The 20,934-nt window shown below is 37.4% G+C and overlaps 1 protein-coding gene across 2 annotated transcripts in view; it reads left to right on the plus strand.

The window, feature by feature from the left end:
- The window catches only part of ANTXR2 (ANTXR cell adhesion molecule 2), a 127,267-nt gene that overhangs the window by 20,683 nt on the left and 85,650 nt on the right, over window positions 1-20,934 (plus strand). For both annotated transcript variants that reach the window (XM_084882814.1, XM_084882813.1), the window contains exons 8-10: window positions 15,259-15,319; window positions 16,999-17,097; window positions 19,630-19,699. In XM_084882814.1, coding sequence (XP_084738940.1) covers window positions 15,259-15,319; window positions 16,999-17,097; window positions 19,630-19,699 — 230 coding nt within the window. The remainder of the gene's footprint in view (window positions 1-15,258; window positions 15,320-16,998; window positions 17,098-19,629; window positions 19,700-20,934) is intronic.

Genomic DNA, 20,934 nt, shown 5'->3' on the forward strand with positions numbered 1-20,934 from the left:
CTGAGCATTTGACTGCTCTTGTTCTTTTCATTTTAATGATTAATAGTTTCACTGGAACTCATAATATTTCTGTTTTGAATTCAGCAGAGCTGTCTCTGGTGATCATTAGAACCTGGGCAATCCTAAACAGGGTATGGGGAAGTGGAGTGATGAAATGCAAAGCAAAACTCCTGGGCTTTCACAGCTGAGGTTTATGTTTCATTTTACTGCCTTTTGCTAGAAGCACTAGGAACAGTTGCTATTAAGTATTTATGATATTTTGGTAAACATCATCCTAAAATGGAATATAATATTCTCTAAGTCAAAGCTTTCCTTTAATCTTTAGGTATTTATTGAAGGTGGGAATATTGTAGTTTCTTCTGACATTGGGCTCTGGTGTTTAAATTTTTCTTTAAAGATCATGTTTTTCAGAAATGATATTTATTGAATTTGGTTTTAGTATCACGTAAGTTCTTTTTCTTATTTAATGAGATTTTCCGAGAAGACAAGTTACTTTGCCTTATCACATATTAGTACTTCTAGTGGACAGGCAAAATGTAAATGCAGAATGGAACAGAGATTTAAATATTTTAGGAGTTTACATACATTAGTAGTTTTATGAAAAATTGCAATATTTTTATAGCTGGATACAAGATAAATACAACTGTGATTTGCTTTAAAATATAGGGATATGCGTGGACATTGCAAAATAGAGGATAATTTGACCCTATAAATCAATCGATCAGTGGATTGTATTTTAAGTAAAATTTTATTATGCTTGGGAATTTATAATTATTTTTAATAATTATACGGGCAGAGAGAAAAGAAATTACTGAGTTATTCCCTTTTGGAATATTTTTTTTCTCTATATAAAAAAATTTAATTCAGAATTCTCCACATGACTAATTTCCTTTTCAAAACTCTTTACGGGTTATGATTACAGATTTCTCCTTCAAGAAATTAATAGTTAACTACCAGAGGAAATAATATTATTGTTGTTGCCTACTTATGTTTATTTGTTAAATTTCATTTTTTAAAATTTGTATTTGGGAAACTTTAGAATGGAATTTGTAACTACATTCTTTATTTCCTAAAGTTCTTGATGGACTTTAGCTTGAGTAAATTGTGTTGAAAGACTTAGCATATGTTGGAGCAGAAGTGGAGAAAAAGGAACCCTCATTCACTGCCGTGGGGATATAAACAGCCACTATGGGAAGCAGTATGGAGATGCCTCAAAACATTGAGACTAGAGTCTCCATCTCTTTTCAGAGAAGACATGTAACTTGGCCTTATCATATATTAATACTTCTGGTGGATAGGCAAATTCTTCTTCTAGGTATCTACTTAAATCAGACAATTTATCTTCTCTGAAGGCACTTGAAAATAATAAGTTGAGTTTTGGAATATGGTGATCCCCTGCAGGAATTATGAAATGTGGGGATTTGGAGGCGGGAAATTTCAGTGAACCACCCTATGTGATAAAAAGAATCCTATAATGTAATTTATGTTAACATGACAATATGGCTAGAGTAAAGTTGCCAGGAGTATGGGTTAAGTTTGATATGTGAAGTCGTGGAGGCTTTTTGTGGTAGAGATTGGATTGCGCTGTGATAATTGCAGTAGATTGAATTAGAAACAAAGAACACAGACTTTTAGGAACATCCTGGGCTGGGTGGCTGAGGCACAAGAGGGAGTGTGGCTTGGCCTGGATCATGGAGGGATATGAGAGATAAACATTGACCTGTAGGCTGGGTCCATATTATGGGGGACTTCAAATGCTTGGATGGAGAATTACTTATTTCATAAATAATTGGGGAATCATGAAAAATTAAATTAGAGTATGAAATGTATATGATAGCAGTGAATGTTAGAAAGAATACTGCTATGATAATGTAGAGGATGATTTAGAAGATGGAAAGGTATGTTGTAAGTCTCTTGCAAAAATTTTTGTGAGATTCGGTGAAAAGAAACTTAATATAGTGGAGACAGTATGGTGGGAATAGAATGACCTGGCTGAGTCCCAACCATACCACTGCTATGTGGCCTGTATATGTTCTCTAATATAATCTGAGTTTTAAAATTCTATCAGCCCAATGGGGATATTAGCATCTGTTTCACTGGGTTATTTTGTGAATAAAATGAGATGATGATTAAGGATGATCTAGCTCAGAAGGGCTGGTAGGAAGCAAGGACTTTTGTGAGGCTAAGACTGTAGGAGAGGAGTCCCCTGAGAGAGATGCCAGCTTTCTTAAGAATCAACAATGTAGGCCTCAAAGGGCACGGCATTGATATGTGAGAGGATCAAATCTAGCAAATGGGTCGTAATAACGAAGAGTGCTAGATGGTGTTGTTACCCATAGTCAAGTATTTTGCCATGCCTTAGTTCTAAATCCTCAGGCCCGTGGTCAGCAAACTGCGACTCATGAGCCACATGTGGCTCTTTGGCCCCTTGAGTGTGGCTCTTCCACAAAACACCACGGCCTGGGCGAGTCTATTTTGAAGAAGTGGCGTTAGATAAAGTTTAAGTTTAAAAAATTTGGTTCTCAAAAGAAGTTTCAATCGTCGTAATGTTGATATTTGGCTCTGTTGATTAATGAGTTTGCCGACCACTGCGTTAGGCCATGGGGTTAGGGAACCAGTCAATAACTGGGGAAGGGGATTCAGTCTTCCCAAGACAAAAACTGTGTGGAATTTCAGGACTCTGCATTCAGAAAAGAGCCACCATTCTTGTCGGGGACCCTGTAGTGAAAATTAGTGATGCAGAGCAGAAACCGAGGAGGAAACAGGATACCTGATAAACCATATTTCCTCAGGGCTTATTTCAGGCACTGGGATGCTAGGTCTGTTGCAATAAAACTAGGTGGAGAACCTCAAGGGAAATGACTAATAAACTCTGTCCTGTCAGAACCTTATCAGTAGTCAGGGTCAGACTGAACTCTAGGTATGAAACGTTTTTCTTGCTGAGTCAGGCAGTTGTCATTGAGGTTGTTACTGTCATGGCAAAAATACAAAGGTAAACTTTAAAAAGTTAGTAGGACTTGAGAGCTCACTGGATATATGATACAGAGAGGGGCTCACATGCCCCCTTGGGCATTCTCATCCTGACTAAGACAGCTAACTAGAAACAGTAAGAAGGGAAGCTCTTTTTAGAGAGTGTTCGAAGCCAAGGTGAAGTTGGGTAGAAGGGCAGAGAGAGACATTGAATTGGGCCTCAGGAGAAATCCTGGTGGGAGATGTCCCTTCAGGAAGTGCAGGTCCAGTGAAATGTTCAAGTGGGAAAACTTCAGAATTTTAGTCACTGTTCCTTCTCTTGTGTTTTCTTCTCTCCCATCGTCCACAAACACAAGGGTATAATTCTTCTATTTTCCACTTTAGGTTGACATTTATTTTTGGTTTCTTGGAAAAGTAAGTTCAGGACTTTTACTTGAAAGTAAAATATTTAAACCAGTATAAGTCAGACTGACATGTGAGCACCACGTGGTTTCTAGTTTAGTGTTTCATAATGCAGTGCTGTGGAAGAACACATGAAAACTTTTGAAAATCTAGGATTGCTGAAAAAATATGGAAAGAATAAACATCAAAATGCTCTGTGGAAAACCCCCTTCTTCTTCCCCCCCCTTAAAAAACAAGACCATGGGATATTTTTCTCTTTGCAATATGTCCATAATTTTTTGATAGAGAACCTCAGAAAGTAGTAAACAGAAGAGATGAATCACTTGTGAAGCTGGTTGTATAAATAGCCCTCAACGAGGAGAATTAAGAGCTCTGCATCCGGGTGATGGCAGCTACTGTCCCAGCTCCTAAGTACCTAATGGGGAGGCACAGGAAGGTAAAGAAGAAGGGAATGATTGCTCACACGTGCAGGACATTTAAATAAAACTCCAATACATTCTTTATAAAGGGAAAAAAGTGCAACATACATTTAAAAGGTAACTTCATTCCTAGTGCTGAAAATAGAAGCTTCCTTGGACCTTTACAGCTAAATTATTTCAGTAATATCTATTGTTGTTAGGTGTTTTGTTTTTTTTTATTTAAAAGTATCTAAGAAAGGTGTCTAAACTATGTTTTAATGGAATGATAAAACATTGCAAAATCATTTCCTCTTCAGGTAAAACATTTCATAGAAGAGGGTATATAATAAACATTCTGATAAGACCTTAGCTTACGTGATTTTAGCAGGTTCTACTACGAAGGTTGACTGGTTAGTTGTGGAAATCTTTATTTATAAAATCCTGGTTGGATAAAAAGCCTAACATCTGAGCTAACTATAAAGATATATGCACAGGGGGGAAAAACAAAACTGGCAGGACTTACTCAAAATTGGAAATCAGTGTGTAGGACTCTTTTTAAAAAGGACTGGCTATAGTGTAAGGCTCACTATAAATCAGATTTTTCTGGGCTTCTGTTTATCCAAGGATCTTCAGTAATGACTAGAGATGAGGAGTCTCATCAGGACATCTTTCATATTAATCGTAGGTAGGTTAGGATTATATTTTCCTTCCCCTTTTTATGCCTAGTGTCTAATATAGCATTGAGTAAGCAGTCATTGCCTAATTCAAATTTGTAAATGAGCAAGTCAATAAAATTCATACCTCCTGAAATTATTTTTGTATTTTTATAACATAGTTAGGGTGTATTTAAGCAATAATAAAAGCAAAAACTTTTTTTTTGTTGTTGTTGCCAGAAAATACTTTATTCTGGTTCCATATAACTTGGATTTCATCCTCTTATATATATTCTACTCTATTAAGATTTTTGGTTACAACTGATAAAATCCAAGTTTATAATAGTTTAAGGGAAATAAAGTTATTGGAATACTAGAGGCTCAGTGCACAAAATCTGTGCATGGGGTGGGGAGGGTCCTTCAGTCCAGCCTGCACCCTTTCCAATCTGGGACCCCTCCAGTGGGATCAGGGCTAAATGGGCAGTCGGACATCCCTTTTACAATCCAGGACTGCAGGCTCCCAAATGCTTGCCTGCCTGCCTGCCTGATTGCCCCTAACTGCTTCTGCCTGCCAGCCTGATCACCCCCTAACCACTCCCATGCCAGCCTGATTGATGTCTAACTGCTCCCCTGCCAGCCTGTTTGCCCCCAACTTCCCTCCTCTCCTGGCCTGGTCACCCCTAACTGCCCTCCCCTGCAGTCTTGATCACCCACAACTGCCCTCCCTTGCAGGCCTGGTCCCTCCCAACTGCCCTTCCCTGCTGGCCATCTTGTGGTGACCATCTTGTGTCCACCTAGGGGCCGGATCTTTGACCACATGGGGGAAGCCATCTTGTGTGTTGGAGTGATGGTCAATCTGCATATTACTCTTTTATTAGATAGGATAGAGGCCTGGTGCATGGGTGGGGGCCAGTTGGTTTGCCCTGAAGGGTGTCCTGGATCAGGTTGGGGGTTCCCTTGGAACATGGTGTGGCCTGAGCAAAAAGCCTGTGGTGGTTTGCAGGCCAGCCATGCCCTCCGGCATCCCAAGCAGAGGCCCTGGTATATGAAATTTATTTACCTTCTACAGTTGAAACTTTATAGTTTGGAGAGAAGCCAAGCCCCCTGCTCGCTCTGTGGCTGCCACCATTTCTGTTTGGATTTGTTTACTTTCTATAATTGAAATTTTGTAGCCTGGAGTGGAGGCCTAGGCCGACCAGTACTGCAGAGGCTTGGCTTCCTCTATTGCCAGGGAAACCCAAGCCTCTCTCCTGTTCTCTGTGGCAGCAGCCATCTTGGTTGGGGTTAATTTGCATACTCACTCTGATTGGCTGTTGGGCATGATTGGTGGGTGTGGCTTGTGGGTGTAGCAGAGTGATGATTAATTTGCATATTACTCTTTTATAAGGTGGGATTATAGGGTGGCCCCAAGGAAGAAATTGTCTCAGTTGCAGTTGGAGCCAGTGCGTCGATCAATCCTCATTCTTTGGGTCTTCTTTCTTTGTAAATTTTGTCAGTTATTCTATTTGCCTCGTTCTCTTCTTGCTTAAGTGAGTGTCAGATGAAGGTAATTGTCAAAGGTGTCAGGCTTACAGGGTCTTCAGTTAGCAAATCTATTGAAAGAAAGAGCTATTGTCTCTTTGCATCAGTCTATTCGGTTGCAGATAAAGACTATGTTGGACTCAGTTGGGTCAAGTGCTCATTCTATACTGATTACCTTGTGGACGGTATGTAGACTAGCCCAGGCAGCCTGCCTGTTTCTGTAGAGGGTGGGAGCAAGGTGGAGAGGGAGAAGACATCCTGACAAATAGCCTCACTAGGACACCTGCAGTGCAGAACAGTTTGCCCAGTAGAAACAGGAACACCATTCATAGACATGTTAAAGATGAGAAAGTGTTCTTGGGTAGGAAAAATAAGTCCATAGCTATTACTGTCCAGCCCAATATAGTCAAATAAATTTAAAAAGTTTTGATATGTATTCTAATAAGGCACTCCATTTTTCCTAAATCCCAATGGACTAAAAATTAAAAATAGAAAATTTGCTTTAAATTACACATTTTATTTACTAAAATTTTAGAATGTTATCTTTACATTCATTGTCCAGGGCCCTATTTGCATGTGCACAAACATTTTACTTAATACTAACATTAGTCACTTCTTTTCCTTTAGTCGGTTGGGATCGTAGGTTAAGAAAATCAAATTACTTTGAGTAAATAATTGCAGCTTTGTGATATTTTGTGAGTAAACTAAACTGGTAACATGGATTTACATAGCCAAAATCACTGCCCTGTGTTTATTTCTTAGCATTTATCTGTTGGGCTGCAAAAGGAGATGACAGTTAGAGGCTTTGCTATTCTTGAAAAAGCAGATTCAATTCAGTAGGAGGCCATTGAAAAAGAGGAAATAATGGTTATGATTTATGATTAACTGTATCATCAGTGTAAATTGTAATGGGTAAAATGCATGATTTCTCAGTTATATCTTATTTTCCCCCAATGTTGTAATTCCAAATTCATTCAGAAGCACTTATTAAATATCTACTATGTTCAAGATACTTTTCTGGGTCTTGGGTTACGAACATGGACATGGTACCTCTGACTTTTCTGAGCTAACAGTTTTTAGGCATATATATTTGATTGTAAAATATAATAGAAAAGCTGATAAAGCTTTTTTTCTATTTTTGTTGGATAAGAAATATTTTATTTGTCACTCTAGATTTTGAAAAATCAAATTGGAACAATTGTAGAGTTAGAATGTCTGGCAGTTCTATTTCATATTTCAATTAATAAAACAAGAGAATGGAAAATAGGACTAATATTCAATAATATATGCAGCAGAGTGAGAAACATGCTGGGATGCAATTTCTTTAGATTCTTAAACAGATAGTATATTTATGATTACTTTATCCTATAATTTCCATGTTCTTTTTGTGGAAAGTCTTCACCCTGTAAGAAAACATTAAATGATCGTTCTGAGTTTGTGCTGATGAAAAGAAAAACAGAAAATAGAGGCAGATAAACTCTTGTTTCAAATCAGTTCATTTTTGGCATATTTCTATGATACAGACATATTTTCACCAACAGTATAATCAGCACCCTGCATTTGTTGTGTTTGGAGCTGAGAAGAGTAAAAGGCAATAATTATAACTTACATTCCTTCCTAGTTTTCTTCTGGTAAAAGTGTGTTTAGAAATTTGTCACTTGGGCTTGTAGTACTGGCTCACGTGCAGAGAAAGGGAGACTCCATATTTAGAAATGGTCAGTGCAAAACAGGCTGTATTGAGCAACTGGTGTTTTGAATCTTCAAGCATTTTTTTTAAATGAACTCAACCAAAACACGTGATTACAAATTACAGTTGCTTTTGTTGAACTATTACCTCTTAGATAAAAATAAATTCGGTAGCCAGAGAGGAAATAAAAAGTATAAATCTGTATATTGAAAGGTAAAAGGCAAACAAGGAAAGATTGTGAGAAACATCTGTCCAGTTGTCTTAACTGTGTTTTTATGCACATATATAACTAATTGCTGAAGCTTCATTCTGTTGGGAGCTTAGAACTAATGCTGTTCAGCCGAAACCGGTTTGGCTCAGTGGTAGAGCGTCGGTCTGCGGACTGAAAGGTCCCGGGTTCGATTCCGGTCAGGGGCATGTATGTTGGCTGCGGGCACATCCCCGGTAGGGGGTGTGCAAGAGGCAGCTGGTCGATGTTTCTCTCTCATCGACGTTTCTAGCTCTCTATCTCTCTCCCTTCCTCTCTGTAAAAAATCAATAAAATATATTTAAAAAAAAAAAAAAAAAAAAAAAAGAACTAATGCTGTTCGGTGACTTTTTTCTTATAAGATTTAAAATTGGAGTCTTTTATATTTTCGATGAGCTTCTATAGTGCTTAAAGCTGCTCAGTAAGTTAGGGGGAAAAAAAATGTCTGCCTTTTAGACTATTATTATCTTTACTGACAGTTCCTGACATGCTGCATGTCCTAGAAATTAGCAATTTCTATCTGTTAAAGGTACACCTAAGGTGCTTGTAAACTATCTGCAATGTTCTGTTCTAGGTGGTGTTATATGCCCAGAGTCAATGTTAGAAAATGATTGGTGAATATTTTGAATTTTAATAAAGTTTTTAAAGTGTTGGAGATGTTAAGGTATTGAATTTAAGTATGAGAAAATATTTGGCGTTTAACTTTCTTGTGTTAATATGTGGCAGGCTTCTCATTATACATTTTAAAGGAAGCTTTCAAGACAAATACATTTTAAATAGGACAGAAAGTTTTGATGAGGAGGACAGTGACTGTTATTACAGAGAGTAAACATATAAAACCATCTTTATGCATTTTATTCACAGTTTGCAACAACATGCTGGAATGTAGAATTTTTACACGAAGTACCAGAACTTAGAATTCTATGTATTTTAACATCTTTTCTATTATAGATTTATTTTTACTCACTTATAAACACAAATTTTGCAGATGGTCTTGTGTATACCAATAGCTACTCTGTCTAGACCTCTTTCTCTTGGAAGTCCACACCTTTAACTTATACCCAATCTGTGCCCTATGTGTGCAACTGCAGGTTAAAAAGGTTTAAGACCCTGTGGTTCAAACACATAGGAGGGAGAGAAACTAAGAAAAAGAAGAACAGAGGACAGACCTTCTTCAGGCACACATGTAGGCAGATCTTGTTTTCCAATGTTGGCATTCTGTTTCAGAAAACATTTTCCCTCACGCTGCTTGCATTTCTTGTCTTACTCAAGGTTCTGCTGCCTGGATTTCCATGTTTAGGGTTTTTATGGCTAAAAACATCCTCTTCATTTTTCCTAGGTGTAATGCTATCTAGTTGTTTGAAGGATAATCAGTTCACATATTCAGATGTACATAAAGGGTGGGAAAAGGAGGTTTGCTGTTAGTATGGAAAATTCTATCTAATAAAGAGGGAGTATACTAATTGACCCCCATGCCATTGCAAAGATGGCGATACCTGCAGCCAATTAGGAGGGAATATGCTAATTGACTGCCCCACCCTCAAAGATAATGATGCCTACAGGTACAAGATGGCGGTGCCCAGTCCTCGCAGCCCCCCTACTGCTCAGGGCTGGCCCAAGGCACATGCAAGCCTCAGATAGTGGCTGCCCAGCCACCCAGGGCCACCCAAAGTTCAAGTAACCAGGGCCAGCTGAGGCTTGCACTGCTGGCAGCGGCAGCAGCAGAAGTGTAATGGGGTGTTGCCTTCCCCTGATTGCCGAATTGTCTCCCACATCTGAGGGCTCCTGGATTGTGAGAGGGGGCAGGCTGGGCTGAGGAAAATTTATGCACGAGACCTCTAGTAATCCTATATAATAAAAGTAAAATATGCAAATTGACTCTACCTCTGTTACACCCATAAGCCATGTCCACTAGCCAATCTGGAGTGAGTATGTAAATTAACCCAACCAAGATGGCTGTAGTCACGAAGTGAGCAGGAAATTTGGGATTCCCTGGCAATGGAGGAAGCCAAGCTTCCTGCATACCCTGCCTGGCCCTGAACTCCACTCAAGGCTACAAAGTTTCAATTATAGAAGATAAACAAATCCCAACAAAAATGACAACAGCCATGGAGCTGGAGAGAGCAGGAGGTCTGTGTTGCCCCGGTGATGGAGGAAGCCAAGCTCCTGCAGCCCTGGCCTCTGCTCAAGGCTATAAAATTTCAATTATAGAAGATAAAAAAATCTCAACAAAAATGGCTGTGGCCATGGAGCGAGTAGGAGGCTTGGGTTTCCCAGTGATGGAGGAAGCCAAGCTTTTCTACTCCCCTGGCCTGACCTGGCCTCTGCAAAAGGCTACAAAGTTTCAATTAGAGAAGATAAATAAATCCCAGATACCAGGGCCTCCACTTGGGTCACAGGGGAGTGTGGCCGGCCTGCAAACCACCACAGGCCCCTCGCCCACTCCTTGCCTTAAGGGAACCCCCAGCCTGACCTGGAGCACCTTTTAGGGCAAACCATCCCGCCCCGACCCATGCACCAGGCCTCTCATCCTATTTAATAAAAGAGTAATATGCAAATTGACCATCACTCCAACATACAAGATGGCTGCCCCCATTTGGTCAAAAATGGCTGCCCCCATGTGAACACAGGATGGCTGCCACAAGATGGCCAGCAGGGGAGAAAAGTTGAGAGGAACCTGGCCTGTAAGGGAGGACAGTTGGGGGCAATCAAGCCTATAGGGGAGGGAAGTTAGGGGTGATCAGGCCTGCTGGGGAGAGCAGTTAGGGGCAACCAAGCCTGCAGGGGAGGGCAGTTGGGGCAACCAGGCCTGCAAGGGAGGGCAGTTAGGGGTGACCAGCCTGGTAGGGGAAGGCAGTTGGGGGTGACTGGCCCAGCAGGGGGAGTGATTTGGGGGTGACTGGGCCTGCAGAGGAGGGTAGTTGGTGGTGATTGGGCCATCAGGAGAGCAGTTAGGCATCAATCAGGCTGGTAGGGGCGTGGTGAGGGTTGTTCATGCTGGCAAGCAGGCAAGCGGTTGGGAGACAGCAATCCTGGATTGTGAGAGGGATGTCTGACTGCTGGTTTAGGCCCAATCCCTAAACCAGCAGTCAGACATACCCTGACGGGGTCCCAGATTGGAGAGGGTGCAGGCTGGGCTGAGGAACATTCTCCCCCTCTCCCCAGTGCATGAATTTTGTGTACTGGGCCTCTAGTACTCTATATTAACAATTCAGAGAATGATCTGAAATTTTAATTTATTTAAACTCAGTGGTATTAAGAATTTTAAAACAAACTTATAAAATCATCAATAAATGAAAGTCAAAGTTTAGTGACATTTATTTGAAGATAGGAAAGAAAGCAGATTTTAGATTGGTTTTGGTAATATAAAAGGAGTCTAGGAAAATAGGCAACTAAATTTCACTAGTTTGTTAGATATTAGGATTTATAATGGTTAGACAGTCAAAATGGTGCACTGGTTAGAAGAATGGGCTTTGGACTCAATCAGACATGCATCTGGCTCTACTCTTTCAAAATCAGTTATTCCAGGGCAACTTTAGAAAAATTTCTGTAAGTCCTAGTTTTCTCATCTGTAAAATGGTTATAAAAAGAGTATGTATTCATAAAACTTGGGAAGATTAACTGAAGAAATTCAGATAAAGTACCTAGCACAGTTTCTGGAACATAATGATTGCACAACCAAAAAAAAGTGATAATTATGATTGTCATTGTTAGTAATTTGAATTTTTGACTAGTTATATTTATTTCTTTTCGGTGTTTTTTTTTTTGACTAGTTATATTTGTATTTAATTTAGAAAGTTGTTGTCATCCATATTAATATTTGACTATGATATTTATGAGACTGACGCGCTACCTACTGCGCTAACGAGGCACCTAATATTTGACTATTTAAAAGTAAGGATTAGGTAATGATATAAATATTACATGCGTTTGTAAATATTCCTTAATACTAATATCACTTTTCAAGTGAACTGATGCTTTTGAGTAAATGGGTGCTCCAGTAATATACTTTTCATGGTGAGCATTAAGTTCCTTGTCAATTTATATATATCTTATATTCCAAAATCTCAAATATGTAATTTTGCATGTATTGTGTGTAAGACTTCAAGTGCCCAAATTTTATTAATGGTAGTTGGCTTGTTTTTAAATTTGGTCAGTAGTGCTATTGGCTCTCTTTGATGTCAAATAATATTAATCTTTATTTGAAACTATTTTCTGTTGCTATTGAGATATAATGAAGACAGATAGAAACACATATTTGAAGTAATGTCCTTACAAGATCCTCTCTTGTACAAATCATGGAAGTACAGAGTATGAAAGATAATGCATCAGTTATGACAATTGAGACACCTGATCCAATGTTCAATCAATCAATAACAGTATTTAATTTGATAAAGATTAACCAGAGTGTTTAAAGTATTTGTCATTCTCTGTCCATTATCATTTAGTGATGACTATTTTAATAGTAGACTCATTTTGAAATCTTGAACATTTTATCTTGTGCAATTAGTTGGTGAGAATAGATTATGAACTGTTTTGTATTTATCTAACAGTTAGATTCTAACTGATTATTTAAAAAATGTAATCATGTAAACTTTTGCACACAAACATTAAATTAGTTAAACTTCTGGTTGTTTTCTTAAAAATAGGAATATGGTAAACTCCAGATAGAAAAACCAAAGTTAGGATAAGTATTTTCTGAGCATTTATATATTTTATCTTTCTCTTTTTTTCCCTACCACATTCTCTCATTGTCTTTATTTATTTTTCATTTGGAAATGGTTTTGGTGAACTTAGCTACAAATTATGGGTTCCTGGCTTCCCAACATTCACAATTGATTGGAAGGGGAGGTGCTTTTTCATATAAATTAACTTTATTTTGCTTTATTTTAGTCCTAATATGATTGTCGCTTTGCTTACTAGATAGATCTTAATATATAGTCTCATTACTTCATGCATTTAGTCTGTGTTCTGTAAGTGTTTATTGGTTGTACTGAATGTAAAAAACAATGTGCCAGTCCAGAAAGGGTTGAGCAGTGTAATGTGATTCTGTTTCTATACTCAGAGTTTGTCTTCTAAACAAGGAAGTGATTCATCCACTCAAATAATATGATATAAAGTCCCAAGAAATTAAAAAAAAATGAAAAATAACTTTAGAGAAAGGCAGGTTGATCTGTGAGAAATTCAAATGCATTATGTATTCTTTTGTATAAATATATATTTTACAAGTTACTGCAAGATATAACCAACCTTTAACTACTCATCCCTGCTTAATATATAATAATGATTTAAAAAAAATTCAGATCTGAGTGTAACATAAATTGCTAAATGATTCTGAATTTATTGTTTAAAATCAAATACTTTACAGGGCATTAATAGAGTCTAGTTTCAGAGATATAGACCACCAGTGGTACTTGAAGGTATTTAATCTTCAGAGAGGTCTATAAGAATTGTTCATCTAATCTTGTTATTGAAACTATCATTTTAAAAATGCTTTGATAAATTACATCAAATAAAGGCGCAAGTCAACATGCACATTTGTCTTAAATATTATAAGATCTGATTTAATTATGGTCAATTTGGTAGGAGAGAGAAAACAAACATAATTTCAAAAATTCACACGGGTTACTCGGGGATACATATTCTTTGACATGGCCTTTGTAAAATCTCTTCATAACTTTTTGATTTACCTTGTTCTAAGAAATATTTTTTAAACAAATTTCTATTTTCAATAGACTAAATCTTTAAACTACTCTCATACTTCTCTTTAATGTTGAATAGTTTTTCAGTGATTCTAACAGAGGTGTGGCTAAAAACCAATAGAGAGATTGTACATTTGGTGAAGTCCGTAATAAGATCTGTTTTAAAATATGTTCTTACAGAACTGCTGGCAGAGAAAATAGATTTGAGGGCTTTGTGTTTTTCTTTGACCTTTCATTTTGGTGGCTCACTGTTCTCACTTTCATCTCAGATCCACCAGTGCTAAAGCTATGATGTGTGTGTGCGTGTGTGTGTGTGTGTGTGTGTGTGTGTGTGTGTGTTTAAGTTGGAACATGTTTAGCAAAACTTTTAGTCTTGTTATCTGGATTATGTCAAAATATGTAAAGATATTAGTGATTTAAGATACTTCCCATACTAGAGTACACTTTAGCCTTTGACAGAAGTCTTCAATTCTTAATTCCTTTTAAAGAAAATATGTTTTTATTGACTTCAGAGAGGAAGGGAGAGGGAGAGAGAAATAGAAACATCAAAGTTGGAAGAGAATCATTGATTGGCTGCCTTCTTCCTGCCCCACACTCAGGATCAACCCTGCAATCTGGGCATGTGCCCTGACCAGGAATTGAACCATGATCTCCTGGTTCATAGGTCAATGTTCAACCATTGAACCATGCTGGCTGGGCTAAACTCAATTCTTAATGGAACAATGGTACTCCCTCCTCAGTGGATAAGATAAAATAGCAGACCCAGAGTAGAAATTTGGGTATGGAAAGTTTCTGGGGTGTTATGGAATCTCTTTGGTCATTTCTGCATTTAAATAGACCTCATCTAGAATTTCTCAGACATTAAATTTTACTAGGTATGTTTCCTAATCACTAGGTGAAAATGGATTCACTGGGAAACTGTCTAAAAAACAGTTGCCCCCGTTCAGAGATGCATAGTCAGCAACAAAAATTCCCTCAGTTGAATCATCTGATTTTTAGAGTCTGATAGTTTATATTTTCACTGTTGTTAAAGAAAGCACTGAAAATGTTATTTCCTGCTACAGTTCTTCCTTCCTGTCCTAGTTATGAGCAGGAGATGCTAGAAACCATTGTACATGCATTATCTGTTTTCAACTCCCGTCAAGAAAGGAATGTTGTGCAAAGATCATCTGGAGTTTGTCTGACTTTGATAATGTAGTGCAGAGCCGTTCTAAAAATAAAGACAGGATTGTCGTGTCCATTAAGAGCAGCCTATTTCATCATTGTTGTTTTTCACTTGTAGCCTTGTGCCTTGTATGGCAGTTTCTATTTTCCAGAACAAGCTAAGAAGAGCCATTCTGTGTCTTTGGTCTGGGAATGCCATTGCACAGAGTCTGTCTGTGAGAATAAATATTTGGCTCATACAAGGAGCCAGTGTTCTGCAAGTGTCATGTCTGATACATGTAAGCAGTATCAGCATTCGTAGGCATTGAAGCTTTATAAAATAGTCTTAGAATATACACTGAAAAACAATACAAATTTCCTAAGAGCTTGGTATCTCTGTATGTGATAGTTAATCGATTTTTCTCTGCCATCTGGTGAAATTAAGGGGAGGACTCAAGCTTATTAGTAATCTTATAATTCACTTCACATGTTATAATTTAGTTCTATATCTTGGTCTTCTCTGTTTCCTTTTTAGATACTAGCTCGGTCATGCACTGAAATCCTGGAATTGCATCCCTCAAGTGTATGTGTGGGGGGTAAGTAGTTAGAATTTAAAAATACCATGTAAGAAAATGCATTTTTTTTTCGTAGTTAAAATATATGATTTGAAACTCACGTTGGAAAGAGAATAGCAAAATTAACTTTTTTGGCATCTTTGTAAGAATTTTTAAATAATTCCTTGAAATATTTCTATTTTAAATTCAAATTTTTAAGACTGGAGTGTTATTTTAAATAATGAACATATTGTGTGACAGGCTTTTAGAGTCTTCTGTATATTTAGTTCATGTTTGAGACCTTTCCTCTGACAAGTAAAATAAAATATGAAATTTTGTCTTTCATCTGATTATACAGGCCATGATGGATCTGTAGATTTTTAGCTCCATGCTTTGATAACCAGGCCAAAGGCTCAGGGCACATAAGGAAGTGACTTAGGGCTTGATGGCAGGAAGGAAGCAGGTGGTTTCTTTAGCTGGTGCTAAGCACAGGCTCAGGTTTTAACACATCAAAGCCATCCTTACCCAGAGCATGAGTCTTTTTGGCCTATTCTATTTCTCACTCACATTTGGCCTGGAGTTCATTTTAACCTGACTTTACTTAGAAAAGGAAAAATAATTTGGTGGGGGAGGACATGTGCTATGACGTTGACCATCGGCCTCCCAACAGCAGGACGTGGTGTTGACTTCTGCACCTTCTAGTCTCCTTAACTAATGATTACTGAGATGTTTAGGAGGAATAGTGCATTGGACCATCCCGGCAGTTTTATAATTCCCGATTCACAGATGGGGAAACGGGCAGAGACAGGTTTCATATTTGCTATTAGTAATTGTCTTATTAGACCCCTTTGTCTGACTGACTCTAAAACCCAGGTCCTCTTTTTACTGAGTCATATTTTAATTATTGCCTGCATTTTATTTTAACTTATGAGTAAAATTCTTTTTATAACATATTTAATGGCCTGTGAGATGGCAATATTTTCTTCCATAGTTACTTACTATGTATGTGTTAGATTATGTGTTAGATAGGAGGTGTCTGAGGGGATTGAGAGCCAAACACTATTAAAACAGTTATAATATATTATCTTGCAGCTAAGCAGCACACACTTATTTGCCAATCAAGATTTTAGATGTTAACTTTTTTTCTAGCATGTTATTTCACTCTAGCGTTAAGTGACTGCTCCTGTTATATACATAGAGTACAATAAATTAAGTCAACTTAATTTAGTGACTGGCCATGGATTATCTGTAGTCCAAAATACTTTGCCTCCAGTGAGTTATAAATTTGTATTAAACAAAAAAATGAATGTGGGATTTGTAATGTGATGAAGCTGTTCAAGAACTCTGTATGGTGTGTCATATATAAATTAAAACACAACACATGAAAGTTCTAAGAACCAAAGCACAGGGATCGTTAATGTTCTTTATATTCCCATACCTGAAAATAGAGAAAAACAAAGAGGTTTTATTTCTTCTCGTATTTTCCTAAGCAGAGAATTTGGGGAAGTTTGTAGGGTATATAATATCTCCACTTTTCCCCTAAAGGATCTAAGAAAGCAAGGAGAGTTGGAAATAGAGCCATGTCTTCTTTGTTATTAGTTGGCTGAATAGTGTGAAGAAATTCATTCTTTCTACCTAGATATTTTCAAATTATGTCTTTTTTTTTTTTTTTTTTTTTGTAAAGCAGTGATTAAAATGTTTATTTTCTTTTTTACTTCTAGAGGAATTTCAAATCGTTTTGAATGGAAGAGGATTCAACTTGGGCAGCCGCAATGGCAGTGTTCTCTGTACTTACACAGTGAATGACACCTACACCAAGAGTAGGTTCCCATCACCTGTGTTGTTTTCATATCAGCTGAGCAAGTCAGCGTCAGATGCTTTCCTCTTTTCCCCAACTGAAACCAACAGTCCTATGTTTTTTAACAAAGGAAAGGGAAATGAAGTCCCATAATAATAGAGATAGTAATAATTAATTGTTATTTAATGAAGGCAATGTTTGTTCACAGCTTCATAAATGTTGGATGCCATTCTGAGTAGCCTCATTATACAGATGACGGACTTGTGGCTGAAAGAGTCAAATAACTTGCCTGTGGTGACACAGTCAATAATGCGCAGAGCTGAGAGTCCAACCCAGTTTTCCTGTCTGTGCTCTGTAGTGACTACATCAAATGCCTGTTTTGGCTGCCTCTTTTTCTAGATTTATTTCTTATCACTCTTGCTTGAAAATATAACTCACTTGGACTACTCTACTACTTATTGTCACTTGTTTTCTTTTTTGTGTGAATATATTTTATTGATTTTTTTACAGAGAGGAAGAGAGGAATAGAGAATCAGAAACATTGATAAGAGAGAAACATCAATCAGCTGCCTCCTGCACACCTCCTACTGGGGATGTGCCTGCAACCAAGATACATGCCCTTGACCAGAATCGAACCTGGGACCCTCCAGTCCGCAGGCCAATGCTCTATCCACTGAACCAAACCGGTTAGAGCTATCACTTGTTTTCTTTTTCCAATTTCCCAATAATTTGTCAGTTAGGTTTTTGAGATAGGCTTTTTGTCCTATAGGTATTTTACATCTCCAGTGCCCACCCAGCATAGGGTTGATTGATAATTATTGTATTTATGGAGTTAGGTTTTATTTATCCTACCCTGGCTTTTAAAAGAGCAAATGAGTATAATGTTTTTATCTTCATTCTGAGAAATATTCTACTTACATGATCTTAGTATTCTGAGCATTTTGGTTTTCTTTTAAGACATTTTTTCCTCATTGATGATTATATGTCTTCTAAAATTTATACTGGAAGGCATATGCTACAACTCTGAACTCTGATAGAATTATTTCTTGAGAGGTTCATCTACAATTTTGCAGTTTATCTGATAGTACTAAACACTTCAATTAGCTTAGCTTTGGCTGCACACACAGTAACTAACTGTTCAATATGTGTTTGTTGAATTAAAGTGGTGATGATCTCAGCATGATAAATGTCATAATGAATTACTTTCTTTTCTATTACGATCATCATTTTGGTAAGGCAAGACAATAACATATTTTAACAATAACAGTTTTTAACAAATTTTCTCAAAATTGATGAGGACAAATGAGGAGGACAGGCAGTTGGCCATACCTCACACAATCCAGGGCTGCTGGCTCCCAACTACTCACCTGCCTGCCTGCCTGATTGCCCCTAACTGCTTCTGCCTGCTAGTCTGATCACCCCCTAACCACTCCCCTGCCAGACTGATTGACACATAACTGCTCCCCTGTTAGCCTGATTGCCCCCAACTGCCCTCCCCTGCTGGCCTGGTCACCCTTAACTCCTCCCCTTGACAGCCTCGTCACCCCCAACTGTCCTTCTTTGCAGGCCTGGTCTCCCACATCTGCCCTCCCCTGCTGGCCTGGTTATCCCTAACTTCCCTCACTTGCCAGCCTGGTTGCCCTAACTGCCCTCCTTTTCTGGTCTGGTCCCCCCCAACTGTCTTCTCCTCCAGGCCTGCCCCTCCCCCTCCCAACTGCCCTCCCTTGCAGGCCTAGTCCCTCCCAACTTCCCTCCCTTGCAGGCCTGGTCCCTCCCAACTGCCCTCCCTTGCTGGCCTGTTTGCCCACAACTGCCCTCCCCTGACAGCTATCTTGTGGCAACCATCTTGTGTCCACATGGGGGCAGCCATCTTGTGTATTGGAGTGATGGTCAATTTGCATATTACTCTTTTATTAGATAGGATACTTAGCTACATAAGATTAAGTATTTTAAAGTAAGTATTCAAACAAATAAGTAGAAATAGATTATATTTTCATCATTTCCATTCTAGGATTATCCATTTGATCATGTAATGTGTGAATATTTATAGTCTAGGTCATTTTCTCACATATTGTTAAAATTACAAGGGAAACTTAAGCATACAGCTTTATAAAATATAGGTTTTATATTATAGACACATCTGTTTTATTAAATGCTTGAAATAAATTCATTCTTTTTTGGACATTCATCTTTGTTTTCCCATCATTTCTAAATTCTGTTTTTAAATATATATACCATTTATTTAAAAAATCTAAGGTATTTGACAAATTGGGGAGTAGATGATAATTTCATGGGGTCTACAAATGTATGTGAACTTAGTCTAAGTAAAAATGTCATGATTTATAATTTACTGATACTATATATCAATGTAGTTTATAACCTCTACTTTTAATTCCTTTTTTCTTCTCTTCTTTCTATAGATGTCTGTTTGGTTTTTTATGCTAGTATGTCTAATGTTCAATACTTGAACTCTGATTGTCTTAGCCTTTCATATTATTAATAAAACTGAGATTCATAAAACTCTTTACCAAGTCTATGGCATTTTATTTTCCAGGTGTAAAGCCAATGAGTGTGGAGGGTAATTCTGTGCTTTGTCCTGCACCTAGCCTGAATAAAGTTGGAGAGTAAGTACTTCATTAAAAACATTTTAAAACATTTAAGCTACCAATTATTAGGGAATGGTGACAGACGTACATTGGTTATTTTATGTATAGTTTGAACATGAAATAATAAACCTTAAACACACCACTCTGATTAGTACTTTACCTATACTCTTAGTTTAATAAAGTCCGTTATATCTTATTTCTTAACTATTGATTAAAAAAAACCCTCTATAAATATTTATCTGGGTGGGTTTGAGAATTATTGTTAGAACCTTTAAAAAATCAGAGCCACAGTCATTATTTTGAACTTTAGAGTATATAATTTACCCATGTGTACATACACAAGTTCCAAAGTGAAATTTTGACTAATTGCTATAGTTTTTAAATATTAAGATTACAGATAAAAATGAAAATGGTTCATAAGGCACACCTCAGACTAGGAAATACTTTTGCTTTAATTTGTTTCTCAGTCCTGTGAAAGTCTATATTCTTCAGTTAAAAGAAGGGATATTTAGTTTGTGAGAAGACCTTTATTTGAATCACCTATAGGTGATTCAAATATATATATATAATTTTACTAGTAATTTATTATTTCCACTTATGATTTTTTATATTCTCTCTATTAAGAAGGGAATGATTGGAAACATTTAAATATTTCCTAGCCCAATACTACTGGTACAATATGCTTATGATAATGAATAGGATACAGGTTTTTTTTTTAAGATCACTTTCAACAGATCTTGAACCTAGAGTAGAGGAAAGTAAGATATACAAGGCCCCAATCCAAATTCTGGATTGGTGTTCAAATAATGCAGATTATATTTTTCTCTATGGAACCCAAGAGAACCATGTTAGTATTTTGAAGGTTACTTGAGCTCTTATCTTCTGAGGATGCATAACTATTCACGATATCTATTGAACATCACTTTGGGTCACCTAAGTAAATTTGGGCAGTATCAGCTGTCTCTTTTAAGTTGATTGAAGGAATACAAGACTATCGGACTCTTTTTTTCTTTCTATAAAAAATAGTTATTTTCTGTGTTATGTAATAATCTAGTTTCATGGATAAAATGCCCATGGCTGTGTATCAGACTGTGTCTTGGAATTTGAAGCAGATCCATTTTTCCTAGAGCCAGCTTAGCCCCAAGAGACTCCACAACTTTCTGAGTAATCATATCTGTGTTAGCAGTGATACATGTAAGGACTTAATGTTTGGTTTCTATTTTAACAAATCTATAATTCCATATTGATTCTCC

The sequence above is a fragment of the Pipistrellus hanaki genome, assembly GCF_964339955.1.
Source record: "Pipistrellus hanaki genome assembly, chromosome: 1".
Lineage (NCBI taxonomy): Eukaryota > Metazoa > Chordata > Mammalia > Chiroptera > Vespertilionidae > Pipistrellus > Pipistrellus hanaki.